The sequence below is a fragment of the Somniosus microcephalus genome, unplaced genomic scaffold (assembly GCF_052327205.1).
Source record: "Somniosus microcephalus isolate GS21.2 unplaced genomic scaffold, FLI_Smic_1.0 unresolved_chr9, whole genome shotgun sequence".
Taxonomy (NCBI): Eukaryota; Metazoa; Chordata; class Chondrichthyes; order Squaliformes; family Somniosidae; genus Somniosus; species Somniosus microcephalus.
In genome coordinates, this window is record NW_028225187.1 from 31444796 (window position 1) to 31467022 (window position 22227).

Consider the following 22227-nt stretch of genomic DNA (forward strand, 5'->3'; position numbering starts at 1 on the left):
CCAAGGCCGGATTCGAACCCGGGTCCCTGGTGCTGTGAGGCAACAGTGCTAACCACTATGCCACCGTGTCTGCCCTTGTAGATGGTTGAAAGGCTTTGGGGAGTCAGGAGGTGAGACACACGCCGCGGATTACCCAGCCTCTGCCCTATATCGATATCATGGTACTAGGTAGAAGTTTCATAAAGCTTGATCTGATTTCATGAAATACTTTTCTTTCGACAACGCAAACAGTATATTGATTTCGTATGATTTATACGTCATAAAGGACACATCACACCTCAGGTGAACATTTATAAGTCTAGTTTCTGATTAAGAAATTGATCATAACTAGATGGAAATAGACCTGAAATAAACTAGCAGAATTTCCCACAAGCGCTTTAGAATTTGAAATTGATAAGGTCAAAAGCAGAGCCATGGTTATAAAGCGAGAGAGAGGGAGAGATTGGAAGGGGTGAGCAAAAAACTGGCTGCAAATATGGGTCTGGTAGGAAGTTTGAAGCAGGCTGTAGTAGAGATGTAAATGCGATTAATGAGATGGTTTAAGAGAGCAGAATCAAATTACTTTCACTAATGGTGTGACAAAGGAAGCGTATATGCCCAATCGGCCACAAATCAATTGACTGAACTGTGTAAAGACAGAGATAAAATTGGAGGAGATTTGTCAGATATAGTGAACAGGAGGACCAGGAGTTTAAGTTTATTACATTGGAGGACAGGGAGCTAGATGAAAACAATGGCGAGTAAGAATTAACGTGGGACAGGGACGTTTGGATTAGTTGGAATTAGTGGACAGCGGGGTCAGGAGCCCAGAAAGGAAGTCATTGTAATAATCGAGGCTAGAGCTTACAAATCCACGGATCAGTGTTTCAGCGTGCAGGGGTTGAGGTGGGTAGAAAGGGAATCAATTTAGTGCAGATTAAAAAATAAAAATTAATTCTGCGTATGGTGCGAGGTTGAATTTGTTATGATTGGAACGGTTTTATATGATTCATGGAATAATTTTGTTTGATTCCAGCACAAAGTCACACAACCGCGATCACAGCAGCCGTTCTTCCACTTTTTCTGATCGCTACCCTGATTGCACTGGTTTCCTTCAAACTTCGGAAAAAGAAACAAGGTGAGCAGTGTCTTACGGGCAGCTGAGTGGCTTGACAGTTACGTGAGGGGATTCAATCCCCTCCATATTCAGATGCAGCATTCGAAATGTAACAGAATGATTTGAGAGGGAGACCAATAGTGTGGGCTGGAGAACGAAGACTTAATTACCAGGATAAGTTCGGATCATGAAGTCAGCTTACTGGTTTGAGGGTATTTTTCCACCTTCTTCCATTTTGAAAAGGTCTGCATCTTGGCGAGGGACAGACAAATAACTGGCAGGTGGTTAGTAAGAGAATGTGAAATCTGATAGCGGATGTCTAATGCCTGGTAACATCTTAAAGTTTCCCAGACGCTCTTTGTGCATTCGTCCTCTGTTTTAGTTAGTGATTCATTTAAATGCACGTTTGCAACAGTTTCTGATTAATAATCAACGAAAAAGTTTACTGTTTGGAGATTACTTAAGGTAACTCAAGCCAGCTCTAGCCAGGAAGAGCGCAATATTTACTGCACAACTTGCTGAAATATGTCTCTTCCTATTTTATCCAGACAATTCCTCAAGTGTTTCACAGCCGCAGGGGTAAGTCTGCAAAATATTTGTATTTGTCAGTCATAACTATATCCATGATTATACTGAAAGGGTGAACATCGTCTTTGGCATGGTTGCAAATCAGGCGGCATTGCATCTACCACCATTTATACACCCCCGAATTGAACTGAATATTGGATGGACATTGATGGGCGGTAGGGGCACTTCAGTCAGTTATTCCTCCACGCCCAATTCGAATTCTCCCCGTAGTATCTGATATAGCTCCGCTGGAGACAGTTACAATTTTTAAGAGCTAAATATTACCTTATTTTTGTTTTTGCTTTTTAGTTTATCAACAGGCCAGTCAGCCTAACATAGTTATTTGGAACCATTATTAGGGAAAAAATAAACTTTTATTTGGAAATCATGGTTTAATCAAGGAGATCCAACATGGATTTGTTGAAGGCAAATCGTGTCTGACAAACTCGATTGAATTCTTTGATGAGGTAACAGAAACTTTTGATCAAGGTAGTGTAGTAAATGTTGTATATTATAGACTTTCGGAAGGCAGTCGACCGAGGCTTGTTAAAAAATATGTAAACTCATGGGATTAAGGGAACGTGGCGGTATGGATAGGGAATTAGCTCGGTGACAGGATGCAGAGTGTGGTGGTGGATGGATGTTTCTCAGACTGGGAGGCGGTTTTGCAGTTCTGTTCCCCAAGGGTCAGTTTGGGGTCCATAACTCTTTGCAATTGCAATGAGCGACCGAGATTAAGGTGTAGGGGGCAACATTGTAAACTTGCAGATGACACATAACTTGGCCAGGTAGTAGATAGTGATGAGGATACTTGTAGTCTTCAGGGTAACATAGACAGGAATGGTTAAATGGGCAGAAGCATGGCACTTGGAGTTCAACCCTGAGAACTGTGAAGTGATGTACTTCTGGAGAACTAAACTGGAAAGACAATATACAATAAAGGACTCGATTTTGAAAATGGTGGATGAGCAGAGATGACTTGGTGTGCTTATAAACAAATTCTTAAATATGGCAGGACAAGTTGCTAAGTTGGTTAAAGCAGCATAGGGAACACTTGTATTTTTTAAATAGCGGCTTAGATGCACTAAGGATGATTTTTCAGAATTCATTAGACTCGGGAACAGTGCCGATGGATTGGAGGGTAGCTAACGTTACCCCACTATTCAAAAAGGGGGGTAGGGAAAAAGCAGGTAATTACAGACCTGTAAGCCTTACATCAGTTGTGGGCAAAATGCTGGAGTCCATCATTAAGGATGAAATAGCGGAGCACTTAGCAAATGGGGACAGGATAGGACAGAGTCAACATGGATTTACAAAGGGTAAATCGTGCTTGACTAATCTATTGGAATTTTTTGAGGGAGTAACTGGTAGAATAGATGGGGGAGAGCCAGTAGATGTGGTGTACCTGGACTTCCAAAAGGCCTTCGATAAGGTCCCACATAAAAGATTAGCATGGAAAATTGAGGCTCATGGGATAAAGGGGAAAGTTTTGGCGTGGATAGGGAACTGGCTGTCAGATAGAAAACAGAGAGTTGGAATAAACGGCTCATTTTCTGAATGGCAGGCAGTAACAAGTGGGGTACCACAGGGATCTGTCCTGGGCCCCCAGCTGTTCACAATTTACATTAATGACCTGGATCAGGGAGTCGGATGCAGCATTTCCAAATTTGCAGACGACACTAAACTAGGAGGTGGGGTGGGCTCAGAGGAAGAGACCAGGAAGCTCCAGAGCGATTTGGACAGACTGGGCGATTGGGCGGATAAATGGCAGATGCACTATAATGTGGACAAGTGCGAAGTTATCCACCTTGGGTGCAGGAACGGGAGGGCAAATTATTATTTAAATGGCAATAGATTGGGAGAGGGGGAAGTACAGAGAGACCTGGGTGTTCTTGTACACCAGTCACTGAAGGCGAGCATGCAGGTGCAACAGGCGGTCAAGAAGTCAAACGGTATGCTGGCCTTCATAGCAAAAGGGTTAGAATACAGGAACAGGGATACCTTGCTGCAGCTGTACAGGGCACTGGTGAGACCACACCTCGAGTACTGTGTACAGTTTTGGTCGCCTCATCTGAGGAAGGATGTTCTTGCCATGGAGGGGGTGCAGCGGCGATTCACCAGGCTGATACCAGGAATGGCGGGAATGACCTATGAGGAGAGACTATGTAGTTTAGGGATGTACACACTGGAGTTTAGAAGATTGAGAGGGGACCTCATAGAAGTGTATAAAATTCTGACAGGTCTAGACAGACTGGATGCAGAAGGAATGTTTCCCTTGGCGGGTGAAAACAGAACTAGAGGACATAATTTAAGGATAAGGGCTAAACCATTTAGGACAGAGATGAGGGGGAATTTCTTCACTCAGAGAGTGGTGAACCTGTGGAACTCATTGCCACAGAGGGCAGTGTACGCCAGCTCATTAAATATATTTAAGAGGGAATTAGATATATTTCTACGGGCAAAAGGGGTTAAGGGTTACGGAGAGAAGGGGGGGACGGGATACTGAATTAAAGGATCAGCCATGATCTCATTAAATGGCGGAGCAGGCACGAAGGGCCGAATGGCCTACTCCTGCTCCTATCTTCTATGTATCTATGTATCTATGTAAAAGCAAAGAGAACATGCTAGAACTTTTGAAATCAGTAGTTAGACCTCAGCTGGACAATTCTAGGCAGCAACTTGCCAAGGCTCCTTCGACAGCACCTCCGAAACCCGCTATCTCTTCCACCTAGAAGGACAAGGCGCATCAGAACACCACCTCCGAGTTCCCCTCCAAGTCAAACACCATCCTGCCTTAGAAGTATATCGCCGCTCCTTAATCGTCGCTTGGGCCAATATCCTGGAACTCCCTCCCTAACAGCACTGTGGGAGTACCTTCACCACACGGACTGCAGCGGTTCAAGAAGGCAGCTAACCACCACCTTCTCAAGGGCAATTAGCGATGGGAAGTATATGTTGGCGTTGTCAGCGATGCCCACATCCCAAATACGAATAAAATCACACTTCAGGAAACATGTAAGAGGCAAAGAAAGCATACAGAGGATGTTTACAGGATATTACCAGGGATGAGAGACTTTATATACGAGGAGTGGTTGGAAAATTAGGAGGTGGAAGAGAGAAGGTTAAGGGGTGAGTCAATAGTGGTTTTCAAGAGGACGAGAGGTTTTGTTAGAGTAGATAGAGAAACAATATTCCCTCTTGATCAATAACTAGAGTTCGTAGATTTAACATCATTGTAAAAAGATCTTGAGGGGAGATGTGGAGAACTATTTTTCATTCAGAGAGTTGTCGGTATCTAGAACACTCCACCTGAAAATTTGGTGGAAGCTATTTCCATCAATAACTTTAGCAGTTAATTGGACGGATCTTTGAGGATGAGGACCTTACAGGGCTGCAGACAAAAGCCAGGGATATGGGACTAAGCAGGATTGCTCCTTCAAGGAGTTCTATGTTCTCTGTAGCTACTGCTGAATGTTTCTATGATGCTGTAACATTTCGTTGAAAGTGAACTTTGAGTTGTTGATGCATGAATCCTTAATATCTAAGAATATTTTCGTGCAAAGGGTGACAACTGAAAATAGATCTGTACCTCCGAGTGAAGAAACATCTGCGAGCAATTTCGAGTATGCAGTTGGGGGATCAGCCCCAAATACTGGTAAGCATGAACTGACACTTGAAAAATATGGTAGATTGTTCACGGTAACATTTGTTCTGCTGGTAACCCACTGTCACATCAGTGGAAGTTCAGTGAAAACTTTAGGGAGACGGCCGTTTCACATGACTTGCGCCAATATTCCGCCGACATTGCGACGAGACATGGTGGAAATCGACCATGGACATTGGAGATCTTCATCTGCAAGCATTCAGCATACTCTAGTTAGATTTATAACTTACTGCCTGGACAGGTAGCATCGCATGGGTTGAGCATACGAAGGGAAATAGTTTGGGGTCTTTGGCACGGTCCATTTGAACCATGTTGATAGAAAGAAATGCAGGTGGTTCAGTAAAGGATGTGCCTGTTGCCCCAGCAGACTGAGCTGTCTGCGCTCTTTGCAGATGATGCTAACTGCTCCGACGCCAAGACAAAAAGCTACCCCTTATTCCCTTTTCCTTTTGAATTAATTATTTCCTCTACTTCTCATTCTCATCTTTTTCTGAAGTTAGTGGGTCCCAATCGGCCGGGATTGATAGGAAGGCATCTGGGTGCTAGTCCATATGTGTTAATCTCAGAAACTGATAATCAGACATAATGAGCAATATCTTGAGTACTCAATTGACATTGGGACCTGTCTCCTCACAACCACTACAAATCAAATTTCCAAGCAAAGAATGATGGAACTGGACCTCTCACCGCTATCTGGGTGAAAGGAATGGAGAGAATGAGAGAATGTGCTGCTCACCGCCACCCTGTTTACAAGCAAGCGACTCAGCCCAGCCCCATGGCTTGGGACCAAGACACTTCATGACTTTGCTCACGGGACTTTGGATCAGCTTGTATTGATCAGGGTAAATAGTTGCTAGCTTTTAAAACCAGTGAACACAGCTGTAAATTTCCAATCATGAATTGTAGGATGGGTCTGGTATCTAAGTGCTTCCTTGATTATCATTGATCGCAGTTTCCTCTTTCTCTCTCTACAGCTTCTAGTTCTGACCAGGTAACCTACAGTTTAGTACAAGGCACGAAGCCCATGGAAGGTAAGGATTCGCTGTGTTACTTTGCTAGAGGGCTTGTAGCGTCTGTCTTCAGTTTGTGAGACGTCATCTGGGAAGAGCCTGAATCGATTGATGCATTATAGGACTGACACCACAGTACCAGTATTTGTAAAAGAAAAAATCACTATAGGCTCTTTGTAAGTTCCATCTCTCGGGATTAGTATCCTTAGAACCTGCACACAAACTCCCCTGTTCTGGTTTTTTGATAACATCATAACTGGCCGGACTATTAATGTTGCCATAAACTGCAATGACGATAACAAATGCTTAATATAAGTCGATCGATACATTTGAAGGCAAATAATGTGTACTTTTGGTGGCAAACATCATCCATTCTTGGACATTTAAATCAATGCTATTCAATTAATGGTTATATATCATCCTTATTAAACTGATGGAAAAGACATGATCTATTCCCATGCACTATATTCATATTATGGATACTAATACGGTTGTCTCAATTCATTATCGCTATCAATTAATTTATATCAAGCAATCAATCAGTCTACCTTTGTAAATGGCTATCCATTTATCCATCAATATGTTTCTATCTATGTATCTATCTATCTTTATATCTATTTTCCAAATATCTATATCTTTCTATCTATCTCCCCGTGTCTTCCTCCCTATTTCTCTATATATATCTATCGTCTCTCTATCATCTATATATTAATCCCTCGTTTTTGACTTGTTTTCTCTTTTTGTTTCTGTTTAGATATTACCGGAAATGCTGCCAATTTAGTGTATTCGGAGGTCACTATCAGAAAGTCACGAGACTGTGGTAAATTCTGTGAATTGTTCGCTGCTGTTGCTAAGGGAGATGATAATTACAGTTCTAGATAATGTTGGGATATTCCTGTGCTTGGTATAGTGGGAATGAGGCACATGGACTGTAAACTAAATAGTGGGGGTTGGGAATCAGGTGAAGGGGAACTTCGAAAGTCAAAGAGAAGGTAGAAGGTAATAGTGCAAGGTAGCGATAGGGTTAATGATAACTAGAGAGTGACAGGAGGAGATAGAGCATACAAACATAAACGTGCAACTACACATAGATTCAGAGTCGGTAAAAATGGTATAAAATAAATAAAAGTTATTTATCTGAATGCACACAGCATTCGTAACAAGATAGATGAGTTGGCGGCATGAAGAGAAATAAATGTGTGTGATCTGAAAGCCATTACAGAGACGGGGTTGCAAGGTGACCAAGGCTGGGAACTGAATATTCAGGGGTATTTGACATTTCGGAAGAATAGGCAGAAAGCAAAAGGAGTTGGGTAGCTCTTTTAATAAAGGATGATATCAGTGCAGTGACGAGAAATGATATTGCCTCAGGAAATCAAGATGTAGATATAGTTTAAACGGAGAGAAGAAATAATAAGTGAAATAAGTCACTAGAGGGAGCAATCTATAGGCCTCGTAAAAGTACCTACACTGTAGGACAGAGTATAAATCTTGAAATAATATTGGCTTGTAAGAAATATACTGTGATAATCATGGGCAATTTTAATCTTTATATAGATTGAACAAATCGAATTGACAAGGTTAGCCTTGAGGACGAGTTCATAGAATGGATTCAGGATGTTTTGCTAGAACAATACGCTGTGGAATCAACCAGGGAGAAGGCTATTTTAGACCTGGCAATATGTAATGAGGCAGGATTAATTCATGATCTCATGGTAAAGGATTCTCTAGGGAACAGTGATCATAGCATGATGAATTTCTAATTCAGTTTGAGGGTGAGAAACTTGGGTCTGAAACTAGTGTCCTAAACTTAAATAAAGGCAGTTACAAAGGTATGAAGGCAGAGTTGGCTAACGTAGACTGGGAAAATAGATTAATGAGTAAGACGGTAGAAAATCAGTGACAGGTATTTAAGGATATTTTTCGTAACTCTCAGCAAAGATTTATTCCAGCGTCAAAGGCAGACTCTACGAGAAGGATGAACATCTGTGGCTAACTAAAGAAGTTAAAGACGGTATCAAATTGAAAGAAGAGGCAGATAATGTTGCAAAAATTAGTGGTAGGTCAGAGGATTGGGAGATTTTTGGAATTCGGCACAGGATGAATAAAAAACTAATAAAGAGGAAGAAATAGATTATGAAAGGAAATTAGCACAAAATATAAAGAAACAGACAGTAAGAGCTTCTACATGTATATAAATGGGAAGAGAATAGCTAAAGTAAACGTTGGTCACTTAGAGGATGGGACTGGGGAATTAATAATGGGAAACAGGGAAATGGCAGAGACTTTGAATACACTAAAAGCATCACAATAATAATTGGTAATCAAGGGCTATGTTCACAATATATATCAGTAATTTAGGTGAGGGTACCAAATGTAATATTTCCAAGTTTGCTGACGTCACGAAACCAGGTGGGATTGTGAGTTGTGAGGAGGATGCAAAGAGGCTTCAAGGTGATTTGGAGAAGTTGACTGAATGGGCAAATACATGGCAGATGCAGTATAACGTGGATAAATGTGAGGTTATCCATTTCGGTACAAAAAACAGAAAGTCTGAATATTATTTAAATGTTGATAGATTGGGAAATGCTGAATTACAGAAGGACCTGGCCGTCCCTGTACACCAGTCACTGAAAGCAAACATGGAGGTGCAGCAAGCAGTTAGGATGGCAAATTATATGTTGGCCTCCATTGCAAGATGACTTAAGTAGAGGAAAAATGAAACCTTACTACATTATACGGGGCCTTGGTGAGACCTTGTGCATTTTTGGTCTCCTCACCTAAGAAAGGATAAACTTGCCACAGAGGGAGTGCAGCGAATGTTCACCAGTCTGATTCCTGGGAAAGCAGGACTGTCGGATGAGCAGAGATTTGGTCGACTAGGCCTGTATTCACTAGAGTTTAGAAGAATGAGAGGGGATCTCATTGAAACGTATAAAATTCTGACAGTGCTAGACAGACGGGATGCAGGGAGGATGTTTCCCTGGCTGGGCGGGTGGGGTCTAGAATGATGGGTCACAGTCTCAGGATGCGGGGTAGGACATTTAGGACTGAGATGAGGAGAAATTTCTTCACTCAGAGGGTGGTGAACCTATGTAATTCTCTACCACAGATGGCTGTCGAGGCCAAGTAACTGAATATATTTTTAGAAGGAGATAGCTAGATTTCCAGACACAAAAGGCATCAAGGGGTATGAGTAGAGAGCGCGAATATGATATTGAAATAGATAATCAGCCATGATCACTTGAATGGCGAGCAGGCTCAAAGGGATGAATGGCCTACTCCTGCTACTAATTTTCAATTCACTATGTTTTCTAAATCAATGACTATCACTAGAGAAAAACTGCGAGGCAAATTAATGAGACTAAAGACTGACAATTGCCCTGGACCTGATGGCCTACTTTCAAGGGTCTTAAAAGAAGAGGCTCCAGAGATACTGGATGCGTTGTTTGTAATCGACCAAAATTCCATGGATTCTGGCGAGCTCCCAGTGCCTTGGAGAACCGCAAATGAAGCACTTCTATTAAAGAAAGGAGGGAGGCAAAAAGCAGGAAACTATAGGCCAGTTAGCCTAACATCTGTCATTGGGAAAATGCGGGAATCCATTATTAAGGAAGTCATAGCAGGACATTTAGAAAATCCTAATGCAAACAAGCAGAGTCAACATGGTTTTATGGAAGGGAAATTGTGCTTGACAAATTTACCAGAGTTCTTTGAGGATGTAACGAGCAGGGTGGATAAAGGGGGACCATTAGATGTGGTGTATTTGAATTTCCAGAAGGCATTCGATAAGTTGCCACATAAAAGGTTACTGCACAAGATAAGAGCTCATGGGGTTGGGAGTAATATATTAGCATGGATAGTGGATAGGATAACTAACAGAAAAATAAAAAGCCGGGATAAATGGGTCATTTTCCAGTTGGCAAACTTTAACTAGTGGGGTGCCACAAGAATCAGTGCTGGGGCCTCAACTATTTACACTCTATAGTAATGACCGGGCCAAATTTGCTGATGATACAAAGATAGGTGGGAAACAAATTGTGAGGAGTACACAATTAGTTTGCAAATATAGATATGTTAAGTAAGTGGGCAAAAATATCGCAGATGAAGATTAATGTGGGAAAATGTGAGATTATCAACTTTGGTAAGAAAATTAAAACAACAAATTATTATTTAAATGGAGGGAGACTATTTAATCCTGCCATACAGAGGGATCTGGGTGTCCTCGTATTTGAAACACAAAAGGTTAGCATTCAGGTACAGAAAGTAATTAGGAAGGCAAATGGAATGTTGTCCTTTATTGCCAGGGGGTGGAGCATTAAAGTAGGGAAATCTTGCTACAACTGGAGTACTGCATGCAGTTTTGGTCTCCTTATTTCAGGCGGGATATACCTGCATTGGAGATAGTTCAGAGAGGGTTCACTAGGCTAATTCCTGAGATGAAGCGATTGTCTTCTGAAGAAACGTTGAGCAGGATGGGCCCATACACATTGGAGTTTAGAAGAATGAGAGGTGATCCTATTGAAACATATAAGATTCTGAGGGAGCCTGACAGGGTAGATTTAGGGAGGATGTTTCCCCTCGTGGGGTAATCTAGAAGTAGGGGGCACAGTCTCAGGATAAGGGATCGCCCATTTAAAATGGCGATGAGGAGTAATTTCTTCTCTGAGGTTCGTGAATCTTTGGAATTCTCTACCCCAGTGAGCTGTGGAGGCGGAGTCATTGATTGTATTCAAGGCAGAGATAGACATATATGTGAGCTACAGGGGAGTGAAGGTTTTTGAGGAGCGGATGGGAAAGTGGCGTTGAGGGCAATATCAGATGAGACATGATCTTATTGAATGGTGGTGCAGGTTCGAGGGACCGAATGGCCTACTCTTGCTCCTATTGCTTATGTTTCTTATGAAATATCACGTAGATGTTATTAGCACATGTAATTTTTACCTTACTCAGCCTGGCCGAAAATGGACAGGGTCTGGTGAAATGTCGGTTCTCAATCGCACCCATTTTTACTCTCCTACTACAATGGAGAGAAAATCCACTGGGGATAAACCCAGAAATTGTCCCGATCCCTTCAGTTTACCGGTAGGGTAGGTGAGATTAAAATGACCCCGGATTAGGCTGGATTCATCTAATTCTGTTCATCAACTTCCCCAGATTGTTTCATTTATAATGCGTCTCCTTTATTTACAGGTAATGATGGTGGCGCCTCAGGAAGGAAACAGGTAAGTTATCTTTATAGGGGAAAGATGCTGCTGATAAATACCACGACCAATGCGGGTAGATTTCTAACTTACCTTCGCAAAGTAAAGTGTCAGCCATCAGTTATAGCAATGGCCCGATTGATACACACACCCTTATTGAAAAGATAGTCGTTTGGACTGTGAACCGAGCAGCACATTCGCTGTCACCCGTTATGGTCCCACACTGCCCAAAAGCAATTTTAAACCTGATGTCTATTATTCTCTATCATTGGGGCAGATATTCTGCTTGCTTCTTGGGCTTAATAGAGGCAATCAGGATCTTTCACGCAGAATAGAAAACGCACACATTTAATTTGCATTGATTTGAATTAAAAGTAGAATCCGGCGGTTCCGATCACTGCAAGTTTTAAGCCTTGACCCAATTTCTAATATCCACATCATTCTGTCTGCAAAGGTCATCACTAAACTGAATATATTGTCTCCACCCCACTCAAGTAGCCAGTGAATAGTAATTTAATTCCCGACGATTATTTTAAAAATTCAGTTACCAGTTGTTTACAAAATGGTAAAGACAATTGTAGATTCATTCCCCCGAAAGTTCATTGCAATCATGGGTGCAGTAGCTTAGTGGTGACATAACTGGACTAATAATCCAGAGGCTTCGACTAATGATCCGAAGAAATGAATTCAAATCCCACCACCGGCAGCTGGGGAATGTAAACTCAGTTAAATAAATAAATCTGGGATAAAAAGCTGATAACAGTAAAGGCGACCACGACACTCTCAGGTTGTTGTAAAACCCAACTAATGTCCTCCAGGAAGGAAATTGGCTGTCCTTACCTGGTCTACCCTATATGTGACTCCAGACCCACTGCCAATGTGGTTGACAGTTAACTGCCCCTGAAATGGCCGAGCAAGCGGCGCAATTGCAACAAACCATTACGAAAAGATGTTACCCCTATGGTAACACCTTCCCCTCCAAGTCACACACCATCCTGACTTGGAAGTACATTGCCATTCCTTCATCGTCGCTGGGTCAAACTCCTGGAACTCCCTGTCTAACAGCACTGTGGGATAACCTTCACCACACAGATGCAGCATTCCAAGAAGGCGGCTCACCACCACCTTCTCCAAGGCAATTACGGAGGAGCAATAAATGCGGGCCTTGCCAGTGATGCCCACATCCTGTGAATGAATAAAAAATTATCATCCCTTGTTTAAATTTAGTCGTTGGTTTATTCATTGCTCGTTTCATTCCAACCATTTTCTTTAATTTTTTTGCTATAAAATAAATTCAGAGAGGAATCATAAGTGTATTTTTGTGTGACCTCAGCCAGTTAATTGTCAGTAGTTTTGAACACACTGAAAATCGGGCGATATTGAATTGGCCATCCATTATCCATCTCTCCCGACTTCCCTTCCACTGAAATAACCACTGATTCTACCTCGCCAGCTGTGCGCCACCGCCTGAGACCAATTTCAGCTTCCTGTTCATTAATTCCAGGCTAACAAGAATGGTCCCAACGACTATTGTGTCACATACGCCATAGTTAACCGTGCAAACACTGAAGCTAGTTTGGAAGGAGGCCCAATGGAAGAAGGCTGTGTCTACGAAAACTTTCCACGGAAATAAGAGCAAAGCAGGATTAACAAGCATAGAAACAACAAAGAAAACAGAATGGAGGCAACGGCAATCAACTTGTGCTCTGCGCAAATTACCTGCCCTCAGGGACTTTAGTCTGAAGGCAGGTTAGGCCATTGTTCCTTGTGCAAGGCCTTCTAGGCACAGAGTTCGTGCCCGCCAGCCATTCAATTTATACGTATGTTTTACTCTGACAGGACTTTATATCTCTGCAGCTTATATTTTGCAGAGGGCTCCTACCTCTGGCTTTGGTGGTGCTACCTGCAAGACTATACTGTTTGTAAGACCATTACATCAGAATGTATACCCATTTTATCCATGTTAAAATGCAATTAACTAACGGGCGTGTTGGGGCTCTTGCTCTAATATTCTGCCAGTGTTCTTGAATGCTTCCGTAACTGCAGAGGGAGATCAGTAGATCTTCTGGAGAAATTATGCAAATGGCCGAAGGTGGGAGAAAACCTGTAGCAATTTCCAGGGTCAATTTTTTCTTTAATAATGTTGTAAAATGAATGCTATCAAATTGACCGCTTGTATAACCCCACGGCCTATTTACTTTTCCATTATTTTCAATAAAGGAAAAGCGGGCATGATGTACAATGGGAGCCTTGATTGATATCATACATTTCCCATCCTCGCCCAAATTCCAATCTATCTGACTGCCACAAATAAACTGTGTATAGAGTAACTGGTTACTGCTTAATCTTCATCACCTTGGGGTTTAGCATTCGAGGGGCAGAGCGCAGGATAATACATCTGGCGGGGAGGATGGCTTGTTACTTGCAAAACCCATCGAATTTTGCTTTCTTTCAGCCTTTAAACATCAGGCCATTCCGTTACCGGTATCCCTCTTGCCAAATCTTCCATCCACATTCTGGCGGTAAAGTCTGAACTCTACCTCACCATATATTAGTGCCAAATGCATAAGACATAGCGTTTTGTATTGCTACATGATATGATGGGATTTTAAAAATTACACAGAATTTAAAGCACAGTAACCGGCCATTCTGACCAACAGGTCTGTGCTTGTGTTTATGATGCACACGAGACTCTTCTCACCTTCTTTCGTCTAATCCTATCAATATCTCCTTTAATTCCTTTCTCTCATATGTACTTATCTAGATTACCCTTTAAGATATCTGTGTTGTTCGCCTCCATCACCTAAACTTCTGGAATTTCTATAAGTGGACTCCTCTTCTCTATGCCTACCCTATCAAACCCCTTCATAATTTAAAATAACTCTACTCGTTCTCCCCTCAGACCTCTGTTTTCTACAGAAAAGAATCCCGATCTATTAGTTATATCTTGAGAGTTAAGACGTTTCATTTCTGGTACAATGCTCCTCAATACGTTTTACCGTCTCTTTTTCCTCTATGCATTTTGTAATATATAACAATAAAGAACATAAGAAGTAGGAGCAGGAGTAGACCATATGGAGCCTCGAGGCTGCTCTTGCATTCAATAAGATCATGGCTGATCTTCAAACTTAACTGCACTTGTTTGCCCGGTCTCCATGTCCCATGTATCCACTAGAATCCAAAAATCGATCTTATCTCAGCCTTGAATGTACTGAACGATTCTGCATGCACAGCTAATTGGGAAAGAGAATTCCAAAGAGTAACTAACCTCTGAGTGAAGACATTTCTCCTCATCGCTGACCCATATCTTGAGACTATGCCCCCTAGTTATAGACTCTCCAGCCAGGGGATACAGCCTGTCAGCATATAACCTGCAAATCCCCCTCAGAATCTTATGTTTCAATGAGCTCACCCCTCATTCTTCTAAAATCCAGTGCTTATGGTCTCAATCTACTCAATCTCTCCTCATCGGACAACCCTCTCATCCCGGGAATCAATCTAGTGGAGCTGCATTGAACCGCCTCTAAAATGGAGACCACAAGTGTACACAATACTTTAATGTGGCCCAACTACGTTTCTATACAAATTTAACATGGCTTCTCTGCTTTTCAATGCATTTCCTCTAGAAATGCACTTCAATACTTTGGTAGCATTTTTAGGGCCTTGTCAAATTGCGTTACTAATTTTAATGATTTGTGAATGTGTACCCCTGGATACCTTTGCTCCTCTGCCACATTTAGATTCTTATTTTGCGAGGATAAAGTGCTTCCTCATTCCTTCTACCAAAATTCACAAACTAACTATGTTAAAATTCGCTTGCCATGTAGATGCCCATTCAGCATGATTATTACCGTCTTTTTATATTTTATCGTGCTTCGACAATAACTTTTTATCGCTGAATAATAAATATAATGTTAAGAAATATTCCCTGTTGTTCACAGATTGAGACATAAGTGTAAGTCTATTCACTAGGATTTCAACCAAACCTTCTGCTAATTCAATGCACAAATAAAGTGGCTTTAGTTTGAAACTGGGCAATGACCATGCCTTTCTGCCGGTGTTTCACTGGAGACTCTCTCCCAATGATTGGGTAGGACGGGGAGGAAAAATGTATTTCTGGTGTCTTTCACTCATATTCCGGTGCATATTTAAAATATATATATTTATTTTAATCAATAAGTATTCTTGGATGCAGCACAATATGAATATGGTAACAATTAATTCTGAAGATGGCTCCAAAATGATTAATTACTTTTTCGGAAAATTAGAGAATGTAATAACAAAAAATTTGTTAGTTTCTTATGGGCATTCCATATATTTATATAGCGCATTCTCAGTCTGTTTTAATCTACCTATCGAACTAACTCTCTGTGTTTGACTTACGACCTATCTAAATATCTGTCTGTTTCTTCATCCTCAGTCTAACAAATAATCAAAGGCATGCATCAATAGGACAGTTTTAGTTCCAATGATAGATTTTATCAGTAGAATCGTACAGGTACCAACCATAGAACTCTTTCAGTCGGCAAGTATATGTAATCAACATAGGCCTGTACAAGTAGGAGTATAAAGTTTGAAAAATGTTCCTGTAACAAAAGGACAGTATACTCACTAATCAAAGATCTGCAGCACTAGGACAATATAAACAGTCATTAAAATATCTGAGCCAGTATGACAGTTAAGTTATTAATCAAAGGCCTGTACCAATAGGACAGTATAGATAATGATTAGAGACCTGCAGCAGTCGGACATTATAGGCACTAGTCATAGACCTGTAGCAAAAGGACAGATATTGGCCCAGAAATTCGGGTCTCCATGGGTGAGTACGCACGGGGTACTCACCAGTAAGGCCGATGGAAGTGCCGGTTTCCTGCATGCACTGCGCATTCGCGGGAAACCGGCACTTCCTTTCCACTGAAAGCAGGGGTTCAGAGGTCACGTGCGCGGGGGAGGCTGCGTGTGCGCATCTAACTTACGTTTTTCTTACAGGTTTTTCCGTGAGGGTAAGTCTGCAGAATTTAGAAATACAAAAAGCAGGCGTAAGGTCTGCTTCTTACAAGGTAAATGGTGAATTAATTAAATTAAAACATTTTTTTCCACAGGTTTATTATTTTTAAATACTTTACAGCTAGGTAAGTTGATTATTAGTCCCGTTAGAATAAAAAAATATTTTTTTCAAAAATTTCTATTATTGTTTAAAATAGTTATTTCTTGTAATTTATAGTTTGTTTAGTGCTATTTTGGGGCCGTAGCACTTCCTGTCAAGACTTATGAATGGAGCATTCCCTGCTCCGATTGGCTGCTCATGGCCCAAGTAATCCCAGGGGACGCTTCAAACTAACTGTGCCCCTGGGATACGCAAGCACTGTGCGCCGGCAGTTTGACCAGGACCCGGATCGGAATCCCACGACTCAACCGCTGGCGCGCTAGGTTAGTGCAGATCAGGGGCTTACACCCGCAGGAAGCAACCGACCTACAATTCTGGGCCAATGTAATGAGCAATGACCGGCACCTCTAGGGCTATATATGTGCTAATAACGAACGGCACGGTTAGTAAATTACAGGTTGCTTATCCAGTAGCTCTGTATCGGTCCCAGTCATAGACCAACACCAATGGAACTGTGCAGATTCTAATTAGAGTTTGCCACAATATTATAGATTGGGTATTTATCGGAGATCTGTGCAAAGAGGACAGTATAGCTACTAATAGCTGGCCTGTACTAGAAGTCGTGTCTAAGTACTGATCATATACATTCTGCAGTAGGACAGTCGAGGCAGCAATCATAGACCTGCACCAGTAGGTGATACCTACAGTGAGCCCGAGAGAGGAACAATATTGTGTGGCTCAAGGAGATGCCCCATTTAAGCCTCGTTTTGGGCTTCAGTTATTTGAGAGTCGAATCACCTATTTGCTGAACATTATTGACGGAATTAAGCTCTCGGGACTTAAATGGTTAATCGTGCCAGGGTGTACCACCTCCCTTACCCCTCTACCATTGTACCAGGCCACATACACAGAGCGGGAGTTGACCACTTCCCTAAGCCCGTGAAAAAAACAAGCCTTCACCCTGGGGCCACAGACCAGGCCAGTCTCTCTGTTAACGTTATAAACTGCGGTTAGAATAAATCATATTTGAAACAGTTTGAACAGGTTACTACGGCCTGGATTCCAACTGTTCGCTTCTGATAAGAATTCAGTTTAAAACTGACAGGGCTCAGGTAACTTTTCAGCGTTAGGGTGGATTCGTCATCGTGTCCGGTTTAATTTCCTCTTGGCTCCAATGTGGTCAGAAGTCACAGTGATCACAGTGTGCAGTCGGCTGGTGCATGGGCAGTGAGCAATACAGCTGCAGACTGCTCTCGGGGAACTCGCTCCAGCCGCTGTCTCCTCATTCCCCGTAAGTACCGACTCGGGATCTGCGCGTGCGGGCATTTGGTAATGAAGAAGTCGAACAGTGTCAGCGGCTGAATGTGATTCTATGATATCAGTTTTCAGGTGAACAGAACTGAAAACAGCTGATCCGAAGCGCGGGTCTTCACAGAGGGAGGTGGACTGCTTCTCGGATCCCCCGCATTCGAAATGATTCACATCTGTCGCCTTCTGACCTTGTGTAAGTAAATCTCAAATATTTCCAGTGCCTTTGAAAATCAACGTCACTCACCCCTGACCGTTAACCAGATTAATAAGACTCATTCAGTGAGAGGGTGCTTCACAGTAAATTAATATTCAGACTTTATTAAGGTCAAACATTCAATTATACTGCATTGAAATGTCATTTCCATGCTTCAGTTTTAATCAGAATTTAGTGGAACAACAGAAATAAGTTTGATTAGTCAGGCAAACAGGATCTTTCTGCTCATCTAAGGTTGCAGCCGACCTTAGTCACATCTAAACGGTCCAATATTTATTATTTCACCAATTATTTAGCCTCACCTGCAGAAACTGCTTGCACGTTTCTTATTGTTGTCGTTTTGTTTATTAGAAAAAAATAAATTTTTTATGCGCTTCATCTCAAGTATCAGCGTTGGCTCAGTTGACTCACTCTTACAAATTGCTCTTAATACATGCGGTGAGATTTACAGTGCGTGGGTTCTGTGGCTAGATGTTAAACTTGGTCCATGTCATTGCTTGATGATTTCGTGTGCGGCAGGCACGCTTCTTGTTAACAACTGCCACAGTGCGAGAGAGAGAGAGAGAGGGAGAGAGAGAGGCGGAGCGGGAGAGGGAGTCAGTGCGAAAGACAATCAGATAGGGACAGAGAGAGACAGATAGACAGAGATTGTAAGAAAGTAACAATTAAGCTGTCCACGAAGGAGAGTGACAGAGAGAGAGAGAGAGAGAGAGAGGGCAGGAGTTTTTTTTTCAACTCAGTTTTGCAGATTCACGATGAAGGGCTGCTTTTATTTTCTGTTGTGAGGGAGAAAATAGACATTAACGGGACGACAACACTTGAGTTAACAAAGCTGAGGAGAACATATTTACTATGATTATACTTGACCTAAACTGACGGCTTAAGGATGTTTGGCAAGGAAATTTAAAATGCAGCATCTTTAAAATTAATTTCTGATGCTGTTTATTGGAATTTAGACAGAAATGACTCTTTATGGCCACAGGACATTGAGGCTGCCTTCCTGTGAGATGCTGACGTCAGCGCTCTATTGGCTTGTTAACCACTGGATCACAAGCCCAGCAAACAGGAACAAACAACAGGGTTTGCATCTTTAATGTACCACCGACTCTTTCACCAGAATCTCATCTATTTTAGTAACTTGACATTAGTTGTGGGACCATGTTGGTCACAGCTACTTCCACAGATTAATGAGGTAGAGCTTAAAATATGTGAAGTTAACCTCAAGTTGTTCATTCTTGAGCATATAATAGGCCCCATGATTTATTTGTTGCACAGCACATGAAACCCACTTTTTGGAAATATTGGCCTAACTGAATGCTTGAAACATTCACCCTATTGAATCCTAGCTGGACAAAAGTCCCAGGTTCTACATGTTGAACAATGAAATACAGACACATCTGCATTGACCATTGACCCTTTTGCAATTATATTTGCAAGGTTTGCAGCAGCAGGCATTGCCTTAGTAGTCTGATTCCTGTGGCCTGAGGCGCGACAAAAGCTTCCTGCTGCTTTCTGCTGCTAGCGGCTGGGTCATGTATTGTCTTCACGAGTATCAGTTGCAACCCAGGTAATACTTGTGATTCTGAATCGATTAAAGATGAGTTAACTGATGATAGGAACATACCAACAGGAGTAGGCCATTCAGCCCTTCGACGCTGCTCTGTCATTCAATTATATGATGGTTAATCTGTACCTCCACTCCAATTACCCCACTTTGCTCAACATCCATTGTTACGCTTACTCAACTCGTGTCAGCCGTGGCTCAGTGTATAGCATTCTCGCCTCTGAGTCAGAAGGTTCGTGTGATTCCGGTCCCACTACAGGGACTTGAGCACAATCAACTAAGCTGATACTCCAGTGCAGTGCTGAGGGAGTGCCGCACTGTCGGATTGGCCGTTTTTTATAATAGACGTTAAAGTGAGGCCCCTTCCAGGGTGTTTATCCCTGGTGCCCTGGGCAATATTTGTCCCTCAATCAACATGACAAAAACAGATAATCTGGTCATTATCAACATCATTGTGTGAACATTGGCTGCCACATTTCCTACACTGACTAAACTTTAAAAGTCCTTCATTGGTTTTAAAACGCTTTGGGAAGTTCGGAGGTCTTGAAAGGCGCTATAGGAATGCAACTATTTCTTTCATTTTTTAACGAAGATCTATCGATCTCCGTCTTGGAAGTACCAATTTACCCGCAAAATCCACAGCGGTTTTTGTAAAGAGCGTTGAAATTTCTCACTACACATTGTGTGAAAAAGTGCTTCCTGATTTCCATCCTAAATGGCCTATAAACAATTTTAATGAAATATTCCCTTCTCCTTGACAGAACAATCACACTCATTGGCTCTCAGAACAATGATACATTTCAATATTTGTCAGTTTCCTTTCATCCGGCAGCAACTTTTCCATATAGTCCTCAGACCATGGGGAACTTCCACAAAATAACAATTTATCTTTGTCCGTGAGAGGGACAATTGGCATCATTCGATATATTAATATTTTACATTTACTTCAACTGAACTGAATACCTCGTGGCATGTATGGACTGGCAGCAAATGTGTTTCCGCCTGTTTTGTGTCCCTGCCGAAGTCAAATTTCAACCCCTGGGTGTTTCCTCTATTCAGCTGCCTTACAGCTGAGCAGCTGAGGTCAAACTTGAAGATGGTCTCAGATAATGAAACATATTTTACATTGTCTTCTCTCTTGCAGTGCAAATTACTCATCAGGCGACCACACAAGGTATGATGACAATAATGTCCTTTATTGATAATAATCCAGTTGTGGAATGAACGCTTCCAATTTATATCTATAGGACAACAACAATCCAGCAATGGAGTAATTATCAGCTGTTCGCCCGTGCGTAAAACTGTGGTTCTGGACTCGCCACCTATGAGAAACTTTCGGTCATCATTTTCATTGATTCGGTGGGAATGTAAAGTGGGCGGTTTCTCTCACGGTCGGCCAATCAGAACCCCAGTTTTAAGCCTCGGCGCCAAGTTTAATGTCTACCACAATATATTAAAGAAAAAGCGACCTAGAAATTTGTCTGTGTAACTGCTAGATCATTTAACTGTGGGTTGGCAGCGAGTAATCATAACTGAGTAAATAAATGGATGGATAGATAGACAGTTCTTTGTTGAAGTAACAGGGAATGCTAATCAAATTAGTGCAGTTCACTGTCGTGTATATAGACTTTCAAAAAATGCCTAATGAAGTACCACACAACTGACTTGTTCGCAAAAATCGTATTGTTATCATTGCGATTAAGGGGTACGGACAGCGTGGATAAGAAATTGTCTGAGACAAGGAAGCAGAGAATAGTTTTCAATTTTCGTTTTCTGTGATTGGAAGGGAATATTCAGTGTTATTCATAGTCATAGAGTTATACAGCACAGAAAGAGGCCCTTCGGCCCATCGTGTACACGCCAGCCATCAAGCCCTATCTATTCTAATCCCATTTTCGAGCTCTTGGTCCGTAGCCTTGTATGCTGTTGCGTTTCAAGTGCTCATCTGAATGCTTCTTGAATGTTGTGAGGGTTCCTGCATCTACCATTTCATGATGATATGGAAATATATGGAAAGCGTACTTATTCTGTGTCGCTTTTATGCTTTCGCTAGTAAATCTGATGGGAGAGTGCATGGAGCACACTCCGACCATTCTGTTCTGCAATGACATACGGGGTGGGAGGCGGTGACTAGTGGTGTTTTGCAAGGATCAGTGCTTGGGCACCAGCTATTCACAATAAATATCAATGATTTGGATGAGGGAACCAAATATAATATTTCCAAGTTTGCTGATGAAATGACACGAGGTGGGATCGTGAGTTGTTATTAGGAGGCAAAGTGTCTTCAAGGAGATTTAGACAAGTTGAGTGAGTGGGCAAAACCATTGCAGATGCAGCATAACGTGGATAAATGTGAAGTTATCCACTTCGGTTGGAAAAACAGAAAGGCAGAGTACTAAATAAATGGTGATAGATTGGGAAATGTTCATGTATAAAGGGACCTGTGTGTCCTTGTACCCCAAACACTGAAAGCAAATATGCAGGTACAGC

At 41.9% G+C, this 22227-nt stretch overlaps 1 protein-coding gene across 2 annotated transcripts; it reads left to right on the forward strand.

The window, feature by feature from the left end:
- The first annotated feature begins 348 nt into the window (after window positions 1-348).
- On the forward strand, window positions 349-18392 carry LOC147085028 (uncharacterized). Of its 2 annotated transcripts, none has more exons than XM_085979733.1 (7): window positions 349-1117; window positions 1645-2130; window positions 5227-5318; window positions 6302-6358; window positions 7092-7157; window positions 11531-11562; window positions 13046-15571. In XM_085979733.1, the coding sequence occupies exons 2-7, from the start codon at window positions 2126-2128 to the stop codon at window positions 13172-13174; spliced, it is 381 nt and encodes a 126-aa protein (XP_085835859.1). In that variant the 5' UTR covers window positions 349-1117; window positions 1645-2125; the 3' UTR covers window positions 13175-15571. The 2 variants fall into 2 exon arrangements, 1 of the variants encoding a protein (XP_085835859.1); XR_015075895.1 differs by lacking the exons at window positions 349-1117; window positions 1645-2130 and adding exons at window positions 16531-16601; window positions 18031-18392 and having other exon boundaries at window positions 4602-5318; window positions 13046-14063.
- The last annotated feature ends 3835 nt before the right edge of the window (window positions 18393-22227 follow it).